Below are 20937 nucleotides of genomic sequence, written 5' to 3' on the forward strand. Positions count from 1 at the left end.
ACATACTGGCTATGGAAGCCTTCCAGGGAACTGGATCTGTCGCTTGGAAAGGTCCGTGGAATATCATAGCAATCTTGAGAACTAGAATCTATAATTAAAAAAGAAAACAGTCAGCTCTCGTTCCCATGTTGCCAGCTCGCAGGTACTCTCTTCACACTTGCTTATGAACATGCATCCGTCAACCCTGAAAGGACACTCATCAAGCAGGATCTCTAACTGGCACATTAAGCACACACCTATGTGTTTACCAATGCCATCATCTGACTATGACAGCAACCAAATGTCCAAGCCTGGCAGGAGAAGGTTTATCTAAAGATGGACAAAAGAAATGATATCCATTTTGAGCCACTAACTTATAACTGGGTTATTTAGCCTTGTTGAAATCCCAGCAAGGAGGTGTGTGTGTGTGTGTGTGTGCGAAGTTCAAGATCACCCTCAGGTACACAGTGAGATGGGGCTACATGAGATCCTGTGGCAGGGTGAAATCAGGAAGTGGGGAGGGGAGAAGGACAGGGAGGGAGGGGAAAGAAGGGAGGAAAGAAGGAAGGGGCAGACAATTTCAAATAGGTATTAGAGGGTTGAACATATACCAAACAAAATATTTCTATTGTTGCCTTTTTGCGACAGCTAGAAAACTCTACCACAAGACACAGAAATGCTAATACATAGATTTTAGGGCATGTGCCCTTAATAACTGATTTAAAAACAAACAACAAACAAAAACAAAGTTGCCAAAAATACACATTGGAGAAGCCATGGCCTCTCCCACAGGTAGTAGTGGGAAACTGGACAGCCATCTGTGTAACAATGAAACTAGATCCCATGATCTCATCCTGCAAAAACCAGCTCCAGTGGCTCAAAGACCTTACAGAGGGATGTGACCTGACACTCAGCAGTGGCCGGGGAAGAAAGCAGCACAGGCAAAGCACCCTCGCAATAGACCTCGGCCGCCCAGCACGTGGAACCGGCACCCTCGCAATAGACCTCAGCCATCCAGCACGTGGAACCGGCAGCTGACAAACAAGACCTCATGTAATGACAAATGACAGTAGAGGGCACAGTGACCAAGTAAAGACAACCTACTGAGTGGCAGAGGACCTTTGCTAGCTGTACACCCAACATGGCGCTCATAGCGAGAATGAACTAAAAACTAAATAAGAAAACTACCTGGCCAGTAAATGGGCTAACTAAAGGAGTATATAGCACCCAAAGAAGGGAATACAAATGGCCATTAACACACACACACACACACACACACACACACACACACACACACACACACGGTTTAATAACCTCAATAGCGGTCAGAGAAATGCAAACCAAAACCACACTGAGTTTTCTCCTGATCCCAGTCATAATATGTTGGTCATTAAACAAAACAAAGAAACAAAAAAACCCAGAAAACCAAAACCACACCAAACCTGCCCCCCCCCAAACATTCACTCACATAAAACAACAACGAAAACAAGTGCTGGCAAGGGAGAAGGACAAAAGAGAACGAGGACCTTCAGACATCGCTGGCGGGAACATAAACTAGACCGACTCTTAGGAAAGTCATCATGGAAGTTTCCTCAAAGTTAAACAAGTGAAACCTCATCTACCGCACAGCCCAGCTACCACGCTGAGTACTTGAGAGCGACAGATCACGGAGACTTGCACACCGGTCTTTACCTCAGCACTACTCACGACAGCTAAGCTATGTAGCAGCCAACAGAGGGTCCAACAGCAGAAGACGGGGTAAGCAAAGTGTGGTACCTATACCCAGTGGATCCTTCCATCCTTAAAGAAGAATGAATGTGGGCTGGCCAGATGGCTCAGCAATGAAGGCAGCTGCTGCTAAGTCTAATGGCTTGAGTTTGTTCTCTGGGACCCACACGGTGGAGGGAGAGAAGCAACGCTTGAATGTTGTCCTCTGACCTCCTATACGTAATAAATTAATAAATAAAGATAAAAAGCAAAACGAAACAAACAATGAAGTCATGCCACTTGCTAGAAGGTAGAAGAACACGAGATAATTAAGATAATTAAGATAATCTTATAGAGACAAAGATATTTTATGGTTACTAGATTTTATATTGATACATAAAATTATATTTAATATAAAAGTAGACACAAAACTCTCTAGGAGATGAAGGGAACTAAGAGGAACAGGGAGCATGCAGGAAACAGAAGGCAGGAGATGGGACAATATGCTGAACACACAGTATTTATACTGTACAAAAACTCCAGAATCTTGGGGAATTAAGCTAGGCCAAGCCCACACTCCCGAGGTCTTTAGCTTGTGTTGGCAGGCTTTATGAGGTAAGACAAGCACACCCACTGTCAGCTAAGCTGAGGAGAGAGAGAAAAGACTCAGTGCTCTAAAAACTGAAAAAGTCAAAGCACAACAATGGCTTGACTTGAACAGCATCGTTGCCTATGAAGACAAAAATGCAAAAGCTGCCGATCAAGGACGGAAGGGAAAAACCCTGGAGATACGACACAGAAATAGTCATGGTGGCACATGGACACAGGCATGGCCATCACTAGGAGTGTTTCTGTTCAGATAGCCTACCTCTACAGAAGCCTAGGAAATGGAAGAGAGACGAGATAGAAAACTCTACGACCATACTTCTTCAGGCATGAGATGATCCAGCTTTTTCTTCTAACAGAGCAGACACACAGATGTGCATGCACACAGGCACACAGGCAGGCAGGCAGACAGACAGATGGACATGGACACAGGCAGACACACACACAGACACAGACACAGAGACCCAGACTCCCACACAGACACACACATAGATACAGACAGACATACACATAGAAACACAGACAAATACACAGAGACAGATATACAGACATACACACAGATACACACAGAAACACAGACAGAGACAGACACACACAGACACCCTCCAGGCCCCCTGAACACACACACCCTACAGGGATCTACTGATTCTGGTATCATGGCTACATGTGTGGGGGCTGCAGAGGTGAAGAAAGGAAGGGACAAGAACCCTTTACTATGTTGAAAAGAGCAATTACTGAGAAAATCGCTTTTCTTGCATGTGTACGTATGTGTGTGAATGAATGTGATGTATGTGGGTTCACTTGCTTGTGTTCCTTCACAGTGAGTGGAGACCAGAGGAGGACGTTGGGTGTCCTCCTGTATCACACTTTGCCTTATTCTCCTGAGACAGGATCTTTCTCTGAATCGAGAGGTAGGCTGGCAGCCCACAAGTGCCAATAATCCTCCTGTCTCTGTCCCATGTACTTCACTAGGATCGTAAACATGAGAGGGCACTAGGATCTAAGTGTAGGCGCTATCCTTGGGCAGAAAAGGTTCTTACCCATTAAGCCGTGTAGAAACAGGTTTTCTGTCACTGACCCCTAAAAGAGCAGAACCGGCCAGAGCTTTACCTTTCCGCAACTTGTTCAAATCCACGGTGGAAATGGTATTACTCCGGGAGGGCGTCATGCCTGCTGGAGGAGGGATACAGTAACTGCCGTCAGTGTCCGAGGCCGTGCGTGGGACTCCACACGTTTCCACAGGAGACCGGTCATGAGTTGGGTGTGGCTTTGGTGGCCGAGGTGGGGGGATATCAGGAATGGTGTCCAGCTTTGATGACTGTCCCAATGTGCCTTCTGGAAATGTCCGTGGAATCTGGTAAGTGTTCCCAGGTGTTGGCGGAATGTCATAACTGATAGATACATGTCTCATCTGAGTTTCTACACCTGCGGTCCCAGATGGGGTGTTAAAGGTGTAAAGCTCCCCATCTGCCTCAGGGCTTGACGAGGATTCCTTTGGCAACACGTCATGGGAATAGCTCCTGGGCAGGTTATAGAGGCTGGACTCTCCAGAGACAGACGTAAGCCGGGACGGTGGGCAGTCATACATCATTTGTTGCTGGAAAAAGCCATTCATTCCGTGTTTGCTCTGGGAAGAAGCAGGAGTCTTGTGGGAAGGGACGTTGTCATTGCAGTCTGTCTCAGAAGAGGTGGGCTTGGCAGAGTCAAAATGGGTTCTGAATAAAATTGTGAATGACAAAAAACAAAAATCAAAAAACCAAACCACAGTCGAGTCAGACAGAGTTTTGGCGCATACACTACAGCTCAGCAATCAAAACTCACTTTGTTTTTTAGATTGTTTGTGGTCTAACAAACAATTAAGATTCAAAAAGCACAGATGTTCTTTAGTTGTTTATCATTATAAACCAACAGAACTACCACCACCAAACTGCCAGGGCGTTCTCAGTAACTCCTGTCCTGTATTTGCCTATGCCGAGTTCCTCCAAGGAAACACACTCACACACACACACACACACACACACACAGACAATACACACACACACACACACACACACACACACACACACACACACACAAAAACACAAAAAGAAAACCTCACCAACCCAGAGGNATCATTATAAACCAACAGAACTACCACCACCAAACTGCCAGGGCGTTCTCAGTAACTCCTGTCCTGTATTTGCCTATGCCGAGTTCCTCCAAGGACACACACACACACACACACACACACACACACACACAGACAATACACACACACACACACACACAGAGATACACTAATGCACTAATGTTAAAACACAAAAAGAAAACCTCACCAACCCAGAGGGACATTTCAATGTAAGCCTGTAGACAGGCTTCCTGGAGGGGCATGCGTATGAGCTGAGCCCTGGGGGAGAAGGGTGTGTGAGCAACCTTCCCCTGTGCTCCCGTATATAAATATAGCATATATAAATGTATATAAATGTCTAGTTTATCTGCCTTCTTGAGAAGGTTTCCTTGGGGAGCTCCTAGGGTGACTGAATCTCAGAGGACTGTGTCCTATGTAATCCATTTGTATCATCATAGCACCTAACATACTAGTAGTGGGCATGTGGTAGGGACTTCATAAATATCTTATTTAACTGTCACTGCAGCAGAGTATCTACTCAGTAACTCGGAGAACAATCTCCTGTGGCAGTAATGGTGTTGTACCAGCGAGATCAAGGAAAGGCTCTGTCATAAAAAGAAAATACACCAATCACTGTCACTGATCAGTTGGGATTCTAAAAAACAAAACAAAACAAAACAAAACAACCACACCAGCAGGTAACAGTGAGTCTCCATAGGGGAAAGTATCAGTTAGTCACACAGGGTGCAAGCACACAAGTGTGCTGCTTCAATGCTCACAGCAAACAGGCACAGTTGAGTTAGAATTTGATAGTATTAACTAGTGTTGACTTACACAATTTTCTTGCTCTTACAGGTAAAATACCATTGTAACAAACAGACAAAACCATCCATGGAATGTTCCCTAGCTCCTTCCACACACTGCCCCTTGGAAGGGGTCATAGAAACCATTTCTGGGAGTTTTAAGTTCTACATACATTTCTAAACAACTACTCTATAATCTTATTCTAATTAATAATCATTTTTTTAACCAAAGAAAAGAAACATTTTTGTTATAAAAACAATAAAGCTTAATTCCTTAACACCATATATTATAAACCTGATTTTGTGAGTCATTGCCATTTTCACACAGTGAAAACTATTCCAGTTGTTGGTGCTGTCCCCATGGTCATGGTCACGAAGCAGCAGACACTAGCTTGTTTTGGTCATGGTCACGAAGCAGCAGACACTAGCTTGTTTATTGATCTTCACTTTCCTGTTGCTTCCTCAGATAATAAAGTAACTGTCCTTCAATATCCTCGCCACTTTGCGTCTTTTCACTTTTCAATATCAAATGCCAAAGATGGCCAAGTTAAAATATCTTCAAGCTTAGCACAGGTGTGTGTGTGTGTGTGTGTGTGTGTGTGTGTGTGTGTGTCTGTGTGTGTGTGTGTCTGTGTGTGTGTGGTAATGACGCTCTACACCAAGCATCTGGAAAAGGCTTTTTGGACCCTCTGGGTCAGGCATACACTCCACATATCTCTATTTTAAAAGCTGTACGTCACGGCTTGGAGTCAGCACTGCTCACGGCTGGGGAGGAAGGTTTGAAAAGTTCACAACTTGTAGCAGTCTATTTGACTTCATGAAATGTCATTGCCTCCCGGACCGCCTAGCCTCTAGGATTTGCCATAATGGGATTTTACCTGTATGATTAGTTTCTCACACAGTTCTGTAACTACAGCACACTCACTGCAACGGAACCGCTTTGCTTTCAAAATCTTCTAGTAGTAGGTACTCCTCACCTTCTTCAGAAACAAAAGATGACCCTTGGCTGGTTTACAATCACATAAGAAATGGAGCAAGGTCACCATTTACAAATCAGTGACACCTGTCAGGCAAGTAACACTGTGAGTCCCTAACAAAGACTCTCTCCAAGTCAGCCCTGTAGGCACAACTGCGATCCGCCATGATGGGAGAAAGTGCCATCATTAACAAAGGATTATAAACCTGCAACGCAAATCTTTAGTCACACACACACACACACACACACACACACACACACACACACACACGCGCGCGCGCACACACACGCTAGCATGTACCATGTACCTGGTAGGTTCAGGCTTCTTGCTTTGACAGTTGATCAGCAAGAGGTAGTCTTGTGGATCATCCTGGAGGCCAAGGGTGTCTGGGTGTGGTGGGAGGCTGATGACCTGGTAAGGAGGAGGTAGCGCGACTGAAGATGCTTCCATCTGACTGGAGGCTGGTGCTGTACTTATAGCGAAAGGTGAATCGACGGGTGCTTGTGAGGAGCCGGTCAGCGGCTTCACAGGATCTGCAATCAAGTTAAGTTTTAGTCTATCACAGTACAAGATTCTGTTGTTCTTAGACCAAGCTACTTTGAAAGTCTGGAGATAGATAGTTTTAATGAACATAACCAGAATCAATGATGGCAGTGTTAGCTGAAAAAAAAAAAACCAAACCCCACTACCTGAGGTCATGGGCAGCGGTGTTCACCTGCTATGCTATGCCAGCTATTTTGAAGCCTCAAATGCTCACCTTAGCAGTTCAAGGCCAATCTGGGCAAAAGAGTGAGATGGTAACTCTGAACTAAGCAAGAAATACTATCTAAATCACAACAGTTATATGTTAATTCACTCTGGTCAGAGACAGCTGAAGAAGGACAGCCTTTCCTTTAGTCCAGAGGCCTGAGGAGATGCTCAGTTATTTGGTAAAGCACCTATCACATAAGCATGAAGACTCCAGCTGAGATCCCCAAACTTACATGAAAAGCCAAGTAGACCCCGAAAGCTCACTGGCCGCCTACTCTAACCCTCTTGATAAGCTCCAAATACGACGAGTGACTTTCACTCACACGGACAGAAATAGAGCATCACACCTGATCCCAACCTCTAGCCTCCACAAGCAGACACACTCATGTGCAAAAACACCCATAGATGTGAGGCCACGCTACTGTAACCCTGAAAAATACTTAAGTTTTGAAACTACTTAAATTAAAATAAGAATGTCCTACAATCTTAGTAGGAAACATTTTTAATGTTAATGTAATTTAATGTGCATAGGTACTTCGCCTACACATAAGTCTGCTTACTATATGTGCACTTGGTGCTCCTGGAGGCCAGAAGGGGCATTAGAGTCCCCTGGAACAGGAGTTGCTATGGTCATGAGTTACTATGAAGGGGCTGGGAGTGGAGCCTTGGCTTCTGTAAGAACAGGGAGTACTCTCAACTGCGATGCCATCTCTCCAATCCTAAGAGACAGTTTTTTTATTGTTTTGGATTTTTCTCCCCACGATGAGGAACGATTTCCTAGGTCACGCCAACCTTGCAAGGAGACACATTTACATGGACAGACTTGATGGCCACAATGCTGCTAAGAGTTCCTGGATCTGTCTTCAGGTTGTGCCTGGGTTATTGGGGGAAATCTCTCTAATTCCGAGTGAAGGTGAATCCAGGGCTCATCTTCAGCATCGGACCCTTCCCTGAGCTTGTAACCACACCTGTCCATTTGCAGAGTTTTCAGGAAGAGGTGGTCATGGAGAGAAAAAAACCATCTCACAAATCCCTTGTGCGTGTTCCAAAAAGATAAAGGAAAACGGATAAGCTGTGCAGAAACGTACAGCTAGAAATAAAACCCCTCTGTAGTTTCTGACGTGACAAAATATAATTTTAACAGCCCTGATAGACTACGATCTGTTATTCTGGTTAGAAATATAAGGCCATAAGAGTGAACAGAGAAGGCTGGTGAAACACAGATTTTAAACAATAAAATACATAAAGCATGCTAAAAGGTATGAAGGGGTGGATGGCCCATCAACTCTGACTGAACACCAGCCATTTGGCCTTCTAACTGACCCTCCTCTGGATTCTTAGAGCAACCTGCACACTTTTGATGGGTTTGTGTGTTTGCCTCATTCATAAGTTCACAACGGACAAGTTTACAATGCTTCCTCTCAGACAGAAATGTCCAGGGCATATCTTAATTGTGACGTCTGAGGAGAACAGGATCATGCTGCCCAAGGGTCTCAGTGGCGATCAGGAGGCTGTGTTCATGACTCTCTTACACATAGCTGAGGTTGGGGGGAGGGGCAGGGAGACATTTCAACTGCTGGGCAGCACATCCAGGCTCACGTTCCTTCAGACTGGAAGAGAGCTTTAAAGAGCAGGAGGCACCTGAAAATCCTCTACGCCCATTTGCCAACATGTGCAGCCTTGGATTGGTTGCTTGAGATCTCTTGGAGTCCTGCTCTAAGCTAATGCGGTCTGTGAATCTCCTTGATTTAGAGAATTTGATCTGGTTAAACCGAGAGGAGTTCTAACTTTTAATTTATGAATTTTCATGAAATGGCGATTAAAAAATTGATTTATCTAATATTGATTTATCTAATATGATCTAACACCCTTTGCCAGGAGTTAACTCTTCTTTATGGAAGACGGAAGCAGAAAATACATTTGGGACCATTCCTACTACATCCTGTCCAAAGTTCAGTGGGTCCTCTTAAGTTCCAGTTGCTGTGTCTAGGAGAGGTTGATTATACGTGAGGTAAGCTGCCCCCACAACGCATTCAACTCGAGACCCAGTTGCTAATACAGGGATTTAGCATCAGAGGATTTCAAATGCTGCAGATTAAATAATGATTCAAACTATATCCTCCTGGCCTTAAGAGAACCATGAAAAAATATTTACTATTCAAAGATGAGCTCAGTAGCTCCAGCCAGCACTGACAGGGAAATGGGGGAAGTAGCTACTACATCTTCAAGCTCTCTCCTCAGTGTGTGGCATCTGCTTCCCGTTAGCTCTCCAGCTACAGGCATGACACAGCCAACCAAGCTCAACACTCAGTTCTGATGGAAAGAAAAACCAAACGCTGAAACTGCACAGTTTATTCAGTGAAGGTCCGTGAACTGCACTTCCAGGATAATGGTTCTCATAGATACACTTTCCTTCAGTGGGGGATTTTGTTTTGTGGGGTTTTTTTGTTTGTTTGTTTTGTTACATCTAACAGCCATAAAATAAATAAATTGAGGAACTCTCATGGGAAAAAGAAAACTATCCTGGTAGGGACTTGCACTCCTCGATCTTGCTCTGCTGTCACGGACGGACCAGCTTCATCTCTGACCTTTCAGATCTCCTACCCAGGAGTGAAAAAAGACAGTGGAGTCTCCTGAAAACAGGCCTGGGACTCAGAACGGCCTGTTTCAAAAAATAAAAATAAAAAAAAAAAAAAAATGCTGTGCTTAACATCATGGCAGGACTCACCTATGTCTTCAAGAGGCAAGAGTTGAAGTAAAAATTCCATGACAACCCCAAGCAAGTCCATAAAGGGGGAAGACATAAGCGGTAGGTACCCCTAAACACCCAAGTGACAGTGGCATACAGAGCCCCCGTGTTAGTCCAGAAAGTGCACCATATTCAACATTCTGCCTTGAGCCGACCATCTATCTACCTGGTACTGAGTATGTGGATATAAAAATTGCATTGTGCAGAGCTAGTGAGAGGGCTCTGCAGGTAAGGGTGGGTACATGCCACAGCCCATGTTCATTCTCCAGAACCACATGGTAAAGAGAAGTACATATTGTTCTGGCCTGCACCGTGGTACACGTGAACACAAGCACAAACGCTTGCACAAATCGATAATGTAAATTTAAAAAAATTGTTGAATTGCGTCTAAATAATCTTGAATTTAAGATTTCTGCTAGAGTCAATACTGGTCCAAAGTAGACCTCTGCTTGGCCTTACAGGCATGGGACTTCAGACTATCCTGGGTGACAAGCCTGGTGGTATAGAGCATCCTTGGTCTCGGCCTTGTTTTGATTCCTGACTTATTGCTTTCTCTATGTTTCTTCTAAGAAACAAACACTGGCTCAAGGTTTGCTTACACATGTAAAATCAGTTCTTAACTCGGAATGCACCAAGAGTATAATTAGCATCCATTAAAGGCCTAATAAGCCACTGGAGCAAACACCTAATTGAAACTTACTTAGAAAGCTAATAAGCTAATGCGAGGCCTTCCAGCAGGCAAGCCTTCAGTGCAGACAGGGAGATTATGAGCAGATCCACAAGTGAACTGGCTCACAGGAACCCTCGCCCTTTATCCAACTGAGGTATGTCATGCTTCGTGTGATATACAAAGGTAAATATAAGGGATCCACGAGAATAGGGGGGGAAGAGAAAGGAGGGTGTCTTGTGTGGTGGTGAATGTATTCAAAATACATTCCATACGTGAATGGAAATGTCATGTTAAACCTATCATAAATAACTTATGATAAGAAATCTTTAGTGAGCCAGTGAGATGGCTCAGCGGGTAAAGATGTTTGTTGCCAGCTTGCCTATCTTAGATCCAGTCCCCAGGAGCCACACGGTAGAGGACACCCACACAAGTGGGCACTTGCCTGCTCTCTCTCTCTCTCTCTCCATACATATGTGAAATTTAAAAGGTCAATCAATCAAATGCATGGACACTAAGTCGTCACTGCAGTAGTAGCTACTGTCAGTGAGGCACGCGGCCGCCTCCACTGTTAATCAGCCAGGCAAGACCCTGAATGCATGCACTCCCCAACTTGTATACTGGGCTTCAAGTACAGACATCTCAACTTTCCAAGCTTCTGCCCCTCACACATTTCAAAAACCTTTGTGGAGCTCTCTAACCCTTCGGGGATGCTGACAAACACCACCGTTCTTAACCAGAGCTCTGTGGCATGGAAATCCCAGGGTTCTGTGAGCTCGGACTCTACCACAGGGGACCCACTGAATCGCGACTAAAATTTTGCGAGAAAGCCAAACAGAAGAGATAATCTTTCTAGTTGAACTGCTTTTCAAAAAAACACACAAAATAAATCATGAACTTGCCAGTACACAGCTACTGGGAAAGCCAAGATGAACCACTGACTAATACCAAATGTCACTAACAATATGGGCTAACTATATTTGTCATACTCTGAAGTTAGGACAGCAGCTGGTACAATGGCTTTGAAGACATTTATGTTTTATACAATCTAAAATGCATATATCCTATGATGTGGCAGTTCTACTCGTCGGCATGTATCCAAAAGAACTAAGAGCTAATGTCTATCCAAAGACGTAGCAGACTGGAGAGAAAGCTCTTGTGAGGAGCTGAGTTCAATTCCAGACATCCGCACTAGGCAGCTCCCAACTACTTAGCAGAAATCCTAGATCTAAGGCTGCCCTAGCACCGTTGTATACACACACATACACCACACCACACCAAAAAAGGATCTTTTTTGTTTGTTTGTTGTAAAAAGACATTAAGAATGGTCACACCTTTGTAGAACAACTGAAATGTCCATCTACCGATATTCAAATAGACCCATATTGTATGAGAGTAATAGGAGGGAGTGCTGTATGGGGGGAAAAAAATCACCACATACTTCAACATGGTGACTTTTATGGAGGAGGTAAGCCAGACACCACGGTTCTTCTTTTACAGGATTTAAAACAGGCAAAATTCATGAATGGGGACAGAAGTTAAAACTATCCCGCTGGAGAGATGGCTCAGCTGTTAAGAGCACTGACTGCTCCTGAGTTCAATTTCCAGCAACCTGGTGGCTCACAACCATCTGTAATGGGATCTGATGCCTTCTTCTGGTGTGCAAGAAGAGAGCTCAACAGTGTACTCATATACATACATACATACATACATACATACATACATACATACATACATACATAAATCTTAAAACAAACCAAACCAAAATTATCCCAAATCTACTTTGAGGTGAGGATTTCTCTAGGAAAAAGGTTCTTTGCTGGAATGTGAGTCCTGAAATTCTTAATCTGAGCTTGGCCTTTAAAGCACCCTTACATATATGAGTGTACAAATGTGGACATAGAAAACCTCTAAGCTACGCACTGATCATCTATGCCTACACAATAGTACTAATGGATGTCTTAATTAAAAACGTAAAAAGAGTTGGGCGTGGCGACGCACAGCTTAAGTTCCAGCACCCAGAAGGCAGAGGCAAGAGAACCTGTTTGAATCCTGTCTTGTTTTTTTTTTAAAAGGAAAAAAAAAAACCTTTACTTATTAGTTTATGTGAAGGGTGGGTTTTTGTTTGTTTATTTGGTTTTATTTTGTCTTTTCCCTTGTTTGTAAGCATGTCTGTGCACCTGCCTGGTGCCTGCAGAAGTCAGAAGGTACTAGGTCCCCAGAACTGGAACTACAGACAGTTTTAAGTTGCTATGTGACTGCCGGGAATTGAACCCGGGGTCCTCTGGAAGAGCAGCCAGTGATCTTAATCTCTGAGCCACCTCTTCAGACTCAGCAAAAGGAAATTTAGAAGTCCTTGGTGACATCCTCGTACCCACCGAACCCTACACTTTCTTTCCACCTCTGAGAAACCGTCTTCTACGTTTGTATGACCTTGAACTTCTCACCCTCCTGCCTGCTTCTCAAGGGCTGACATTTACAGGCATGTGCCATTATGTCACATTTATGCTGTTCTGAGGATCAAACGCAGAGCTTTGCACATGCTAGACAAACACACCGCTGAGATAGTCTCAGCCTATATATTTTTTTTCCTTAGGTATCAGTTTATCTTACTAAAGGCAAGAATCTCAAATGGAGAGCTGCATTTTTTAAATTTAAACTACCATGATCTGGACACTCTGAGAAAAGCAATTGAAGCTCATATCCTAAAATTAGCCCAGAGGTTTTGCTAGATGTCAGTGAGCTTCCTGCAGCCCTGCCTGGGCTTCCTAGTGCTTGTTTAGCAAATTTAACAGCTTCCACCTTGGTGAGCCCAAAACAAAATAAAAAGTCAATCTGCACACTTCCAAGAAAAACAAAAGAACCCCAGTTTCTACCCCCAAATCCACTAAAGAAAAACCTTAGCACACAGTTCAGTGAGCTAGAGTTTAAAAACAGGAGGGACTGCCAGCATTCCGTGTATTCAATAATAGCAGTGGTCACCTGGGGCAGCGGAAATAACATGGTAATGATATTTTGAGAGGTTCCTGGAATCAAAACACAGGTCAGAATTTTCCCCTTTCCCTTTGTTTTGAGGGAAAATTAGTTATTCTCAGAGGGATCGGGAGACTTATTTTCTCAGACAGTGCTGTCCAAGCAGACGCTATTTCTTCCCACATCTGGCTTGAAACTCAAACAGTAAAAAGTGTCACAAGGTACCAGCCATCTGCTGAAACAAGGACAGTGCATATTCAGTCTTGGAAAGGGACAGCACAGGCCTGAGGGACAGACCTAAGAAAGGCCAAGGAAGCCATTGCTCTTTTGGGATTCGTTACGAGGGATGGCTGGAGACAAGAGCATAGAAAAATGGTGATAGAGGGGCTGGAGAGATGGCCCAGTGGTCAAGAGAACTGGCTGTTCTTCCAAAAGACCTAGCTCACAACTGTCTGTAACTCTAGTCCTAGGGGTCCCAGCATCCTATTCTGGCCTCCTCAGGCACCAGGCAGACATTAATACATGCAGGCAAAGTACCCACACACATTAAAAACCAACACAAATCCTGTCTGGAAACCAGTTCCTTGGGATCTGATGCCCTCTTCTGACCACTGATGGTACTGCAACCACATGGTGCACAAAACATCCCCGTTTTCACTCTAGCACACTGAACCGTGGGGATTACTAGGAAAAAGCTCTGCTGTTTAGAGTCCACATCCATCCATCTTGAGATACAGTGCAGGTACGCACTGCAAATGCATGAGGAATGGCTGATTTTAAAGCCATTACTTACAGATAGTTCTTAGATATAGTTACTTTGATATAGTTTATAAACTGTAGAAAGTATGGGGAGATTGAAATTACGAGGGATTTGGTGGTCTAGGGACCAAATACAAAGGGTTTGTGATTAGCAATGTTCTGTTATCCTGCTCACAAACCACAATTCCATATTTGAGTAATGATGCATAAATTAGCTCACCATCTTCTACCCTTCACACTTGATTATGAAGACACAAAGTGCCCAAATATATTGGTCACCCATTTTTAAGGACTATGGAGTTCTGCTATTAAAAATATTCCTGCCGCTTTCAAGTTGGTGAGAAGAGGGGTGGGCTGTGGGGAACACTGAGAGCACAGACTGTGTATGTCACAGCCTATGGTGCAACGTGCCACCCAGACAGACCCCCACACTCACATTGTGGCACACACGCGCCACTCCCCTCCCCAGATTCTTCACAAAGACAGGTATTTAGACTGGTCCACATCAGTTAAGTCTCTCAAAACCTGTAGCGTTTCTCTCTAAACCGCCTGAAGCACTCAGTGCCTGCTCTAATTTTGTTTTTGTTTTTTCGAGTCAGGGTTTCTCTGTGTAGCCCTGGTTGTCCTGGAACTCACTCTGTAGATCAGGCTGGCCTCAAACTCAGAAATCCGCCTGCCTCTGCCTCCCAAATGCTGGGATTAAAGGCGTGCGCCACCACGCCCGGCTCAGTGCCTGCTCTAAATGTCAAATTCCTATTGTAAAAGCAAAATATTGATGCATATAACTGAAATAACAATTCTGTAACATTTCTAAAACTACAACCTCCCACCCCTCCAAAAAAGGGAAAAATGATTGCATTAACTGAATAACAAAACCTTAAACTCTGGATCTGGAAAGATGGATTAGTGCTGAAAAGCACTGTCCATTCTTCTAGAACGCTGGTTCAATTCCCAGCTCCCACATGACCACTCAGAACATCTGTAACTTCAGTCCCAGGGGATCCACCCCCACTTCGAATCTTCACAGGCACTGCACGCATGTGGTGCATAGACATACACACAGGCAAAATACCCACACACATAAAATAAATTTTTAAAAAATTTAAACAAAACGAAACCTTGGACCTACCTTCTTCTGTGGGATTGAAACCACAGATGTCACAGATACAACGGACCCACTTGTTCATGTCTTCCTCACTATCTGCCACCAAGTAGAAAATCCGGTCGATGGTGTTGATATCAAAGATATAGCTGTTTTCAAACTCCTTTTTGTTGAATGTCAACCCAGCATCAACTTGCTGACATAAATTTAAATCAATAATCCGGATAGGCTTCTTGGCATGATCATTTTTGTAATACTCCAGGACATCCGGGTCTCCAGTCAAACGGCCACTGCGCAAGACAAACCACCTTCTCTTCCACGCCTAGAAACAAGAGGAACACCCACTGACTGTCAGGTCGGAACATCCTACGGTGGAGCACATTTGTTAAGCTAACTTTATGGATGCACTGTCTGGAAAAAGAGTTGTAGTATCTTGTCTCAGTTCTCTTACGACACAGCACATGGAACCGAATATAAAATCATTTCAATGAGTAATGTTGGGGAAACCGTATCAGCCAAAGGACAAGGACGGATGTCATGCTAAGTGAAAGAAGCCATCCACAAGGGCAGACACTCCCAACTTGTTATATGAATCCTTTACAGTAGTTAAATCCAGAGACAGACTCTGGACCAGTGGTAGGGCTGGGGTGGAAAAGGATAAAGTTCTAGAGAAAGGGTCAAAGCATGGAATGATGTGAATGAATTAACACTTAACAGGCTACTGAAAATTAGTGAAAAATCATAAATTGCAGGTTATTTTTCCACTTTAGAAAATAGTTTTCCGTATTTTAACAAGTCAGAGAAGGGCTGGAGAAATGGCTCAGTAGGGAAGAGGCTTCAACTCGAGCACGGGGACTTGCGCTCCGTCCGGTCCCCAACACCCACATAAAAAGCTGAACATGGCTGTATGTGCTTCTCTATCTCCTGCTACACAGAGCAGAGACAAGGACGGCTGCTGAGGCTTTTCTGGCCACCAGTGTCTCTCTGTGTTCCGTGAGACACCTTGTATTAAAGAGCAGGTCACCTGATGTCCACAGTACCCCACCCCTACGTACAAGAGAATACACTTATGGCACTTCCTCATAAGACTCTGACAGATGTTAAAACGTAGAATTCTGTTTTCTCAGGAGTGAGATGATGGGAAGGGAGAAACGGGCTTGGATGTTTTCCTGGTTGCGTCCCTGAGATGCTAGCAATGAGCTATCACTCTAATGGCCAGTCTGATGTTGTAAAGCCACAGAGATCTGCATTCCTGAATTGTCATGCTTCTCTTCCTAGCATGTGCATGCACATGCACACGTGTGCATGCAATCTGGATCTATACTTAATAGTTCCTTCGTCTAGATCTTTAATACCATTCCTAAAGAGGGCTGGGGGCTGAGTTATCCTAAAGGTGACTCAGTAGTTAACAATACTGGCTGCTCTTACAGAGGACCCAGGTTTAGTTCCCAGCACCCAGATGACAGCTCACAATCACCTGTAACTCCAGTTCCAGGTGATCCAATCCCTTTTGTGGCCTCCAAGGGCATCAGTGTATATGATGCACATACATACATGCTGGCAAAACATGTAACACATAAACTTAAATACCTGAACCTAAAAAGAATGTTTTAGAAGGGGCTGTAACATTGCTTACCGCTACCTTCCCTAAACCCTATATTCATTAGGTAAAGCAGGACCAGGTGGCTGACAGTCTAGTCACCTTTTATATCCCCAAATACAGCCCTGGATCCCCCAAAAGCTTCACTGCTGTTTGAGTGTTTTGTTTGTTTGTTTGTTTGTTTGTTTTTTTCTGGCATAGATAGCTAAATAGCAAGAGGCAGTAAATCTTGGTCACCTTCTAAGACGCATCTACGCTCCAGAATGAACACCAGAGATGAGGTGATGCAAAGAAGATGCCCTGTGAGCTGGGAGGAGAGAGACACGAGTTTCCCCAGCTCTCAGAGGTGTCATGCGTGGCCACCTTTCATGTCGCCCAGCGCCACACTAAATTGCATCGATGTTTTGGTTTAGAAAAACTGTACCTATACAAAGTGAACATCTCTCAGTGACAAGTGGGGATGGAGTCAGCTCGGGTTTACAGTGTTCTCAGAGTCCGTCCAAAATCCAACAGGAGTTTGGTCTTCTATGGTCTCATCAGTCCAAGAGTGAGCTTCATGCTTGTGCTGCAAGCCTAAGCCGGCCTGATGAAGACCTCCTGTGTCTTCACCAGCACCTATAGATAGACGTGCGCTCATCAGAAAGCACCTACTGTTTAAAGCCAGCCGAGGCAATGTGGCATTGCGCCAGAGCTGCCGAGCACCACAGACTTGCCATTTCTCTAGCACGTGCTTTGGGTTTGGCCGCCACACTACCCGCATTTTACGTTTAGATCTGGATGGCAGTGTTAGGGAAGACACAAAGGGTCTGGGGGGGGGGGGCGGCAACGGAGGCTCCAGCACCCTTTGTCCCAGTCCTCCGCAAGGAAGTAACGAAGGTGGCCAGAAGAAAGGCATGGAGCTCTGTGGATGTTCCACGTCCTGGGAAGTCACAAGGTTATAGATACACATGATACTGCATTACAAAAGTCCATTCATCTAATGCAAATGAACAACAGCCATGGTAGAAAATTTATCACCTTTTGCAAGGTGTGGTAGCACACATAGACTATGCCCTGAGACCTATAAAGGCATCCATAAATATTAAACCTGATACAGCAATGGAGAAGCAGAAAGTCAGAAAACAGTATTATTTATGCAAGGCCATCAAAGAAGCCTCTCTCTGGTTAGTGTCTCCCCCACCCCCATCCCCACCCCCAGATTGAAGAGTTTCTGTCTTTAAATACAGGAACGACTTCTAAAACTTTAATGGCTCGCAAGGAAATCTTTCTGAAATGCCTTACTACATAATTCATTGAACATACTTCATCCATTCCCCAGTGGCTCGGGCTCAGTAGTACAGGTGTCGATTTCTACACTGCATGTCATCAAGGGCCACCAAGGCTGCTGCTGTGCTGTGGAGGGTCATCAGCCCCATACGGAACCAACCCACTGCTGGGTGTGCCCAGTTCACCTAACAATTATAGGGGTGTGTGTGTGTGTGTGTGTGTGTGTGTGCTCGCTCGCAGAGGGTGGAGCTCAACCTTGATCTTGTTTTGCCTTTTAGTTAGGTCTCTCACTGGGCTGAGGCTTACTAAGGAGGAGGGTAGGCTGGCTGGTCTGTGAGCCCCAATGATCTGCCTCTGCTAACTTTTCCAGGGCTGGGTTTATAAGCACGCCCCTCCACGCCCAGCTCTTTTGCATGTGTTCTCGGGAATCTAACTCAAGGCCCAACACTTGACTGCTAAGTACTTTCTCAAGGGAACATCTCTCCTGCTCTGCCTACAATTCTATAAGCAAACTTTCTACCCATCGTTCCTTACGTTTTCATCAACTATCACTTCTGTCTTGGGGAGGTCAAACTCTTCATATGCTCTCTTACCAAAAGCCCATTGTTTTCTTTCCCAACCTTCTAGGCCTTTCCTTACTGGGCCACCTACTCTAACAAGGAAATAAAGTTGTACAGTTTGGGGAATATTAAATGCACTCTCATTAAAATTTGATCAGTGCTTTCCAAACGTCTTCTCTGTGAGGAAAAGAGCCCCTGAATGAGGCATATGTGTGAAAAGCATGTGTAAAGTAACTGCTCCAACCACTGCTGTGTGGTGGGAAAACTACAGAGCCAGAAGAGACTGGGATTGTCGTCTTCCTGTGTGCCTTTGAGACACTGTAAGCATCACTTTCTACTTCCCATTTAACCAGATTTCCTCCTTTGGACCTTCCTGTCACCAACATCCAAAAGGCCTTTAGAAACTGCCCTGGGGCACCGTGGACCAGTGACCATGGGAGCTGAACAGCAGCCACTCCCTGAGACCTGAACTCTTGAGACAGGGAATAGCAGCGCAGAGGACGTAGAACCGAGGCACCTGCCTCTTGTTTGTTTATTTTTAACGTGGTCTAAATGTGAATGTTTGTCTCAGTCACAAAATGAGTCACTCTCGTTGAATCTGGCACCCATGAAACGGGAAAAACAAAAGCAATTACATAAACTCACACTTTAACAAGGCAGCTATAAAGGTTCTCTGGATGGCAGGACAAAGCACCATTTAGTCACAGAATAAAGCCCGATGCTTGACAGGAGATCTGTCATCAGCACCCTTGCTAATCACAGCACAAAGGCTTCTCTGTTTTGTCCAAGCACACACAAAAAAGGCCCCAATAAACCAGTCTTTGTTATCTGAGAATATCTGGGATTCTTAAAGTTTGTCCTATTTTTACCCTGCTGTCTCGGGAGCCCCAGAGACAGCTGTACACTGCCTTCCAGTCTTCCTTGAGTAACAGTCAAAGCAGATGAGTTTTCTTGAAACCTTCAAAAGCAAATGTTCACATCGACTTTAAGTAAAAATCTTATGAAAAACCATTTTAACTATTAGATTTCCATGATGTATGGATTATGAAACAGTATCCATAAGGTTAGCTGAGGAAAATTACATAACAACTTACGGTGTGGCCATCATGTCTCACATGCAACAATGACTTGAGTTTCTAGCCCAATAATCAATGTAGTACCAACTCTAGTGAATCTGAATATTAAAGGAGCTTTAGATATACCACCCCCTGATATCAGTTCCCTCTGCTTACTGGTTATCTGTCTGCTATGTACATGGGAAAGAGCTCAAATTCCTAATAATCCAACCTGTTTCTCCTCAAAGGCTTGCCATCCTCTTGGGTCTGTCTCCTTTTCCACCTTTGGCCCTATAACAGATGCCATTCCTGAGCACACGAGTCACCCCAAACTCTGCTCAGCCCTCCTCTCTGAACCATCCCCGAACTAGCTTGCCCCGAGTTAGCTTGGGACCCTCCATCCTCACGTCCTTCCCAGTCGCACACTGTTTGATACTCTTAATCCAAATCACTTGGGGGTTTGGGGAAGCCTCGTCTCTGTACCTTTCCTCCTTTCCCATCCCCCTGCTCCCAAGGGAGCTTGTATCAGCCATTGCTGAAGAAGCAGGTAGACACGTTGAAGTTAGGATAAGGCGGACATTCTCATATGACCTACACATCGAGGGGACACTGGTCTGAGTACAACCGGCCCGGCCTACTCAAGAACTGTCCATAAATTTTCAATTAACTTGCTTTCAACCTCTACACACTTGGTTGGTGTCTATGAACTTCAGCTGAAAAGAATTCTGTAAAAGTACATCTACACTTAAGCAAATTAGGCTCCATTAAGCCCAAGGCAGGCCTATCACACTTTGGCAAAATCTGAAAACCGGCTTCTCGGCTACTAGGGTAACAGGCTGGAACACTCTGTCACGGAGGACAGATGGAGCCCTGTCATAAGATTTCCTACCTGGACCAGCCCCTCACTGTCCCTTGCTATATGCAATTAGCACGTTTATAGAATGTGCCCAATTACCCCAAGTGATGCTATGTTCAACTTTAAAGAAAACTACTGTCTCTGCCATACACATGTTCTAGGAGCCTTCTGTGGTTACAAATAACCAGAGGATTCTATGTTACAGGAGGGAAGTGATGGCTTCAGAGCAGCGACCGCATCATGGTGTATACATTTGCTGTACTTGGTGTACATGGGGTAGCGACCTCCAAATTCTGCACTGGGTCCAAACACCTCTGAGCTGCTTCCCCAACTCGACACACGCGGGACCTTTCCTTTCCTTTCCTTTCCTTTCCTTTCCTTTCCTTTCCTTTCCTTTCCTTTCCTTTCCTTTCCTTTCCTT

General features: G+C 44.5%; 1 protein-coding gene across 2 annotated transcripts in view; it reads right to left on the minus strand.

The window, feature by feature from the left end:
- Positions 1-20937, minus strand: part of Gab1 (GRB2 associated binding protein 1) — a 106020-nt gene that overhangs the window by 20750 nt on the left and 64333 nt on the right. For both annotated transcript variants that reach the window (XM_021220410.2, XM_021220408.2), the window contains exons 2-5: positions 15207-15501; positions 6487-6712; positions 3403-4007; positions 3-88 (exon numbers count right to left, since the gene is read on the minus strand). In XM_021220410.2, coding sequence (XP_021076069.1) covers positions 3-88; positions 3403-4007; positions 6487-6712; positions 15207-15501 — 1212 coding nt within the window. The remainder of the gene's footprint in view (positions 1-2; positions 89-3402; positions 4008-6486; positions 6713-15206; positions 15502-20937) is intronic.

The sequence above is a fragment of the Mus pahari genome, chromosome 20, assembly GCF_900095145.1.
Source record: "Mus pahari chromosome 20, PAHARI_EIJ_v1.1, whole genome shotgun sequence".
Classification (NCBI taxonomy): domain Eukaryota; kingdom Metazoa; phylum Chordata; class Mammalia; order Rodentia; family Muridae; genus Mus; species Mus pahari.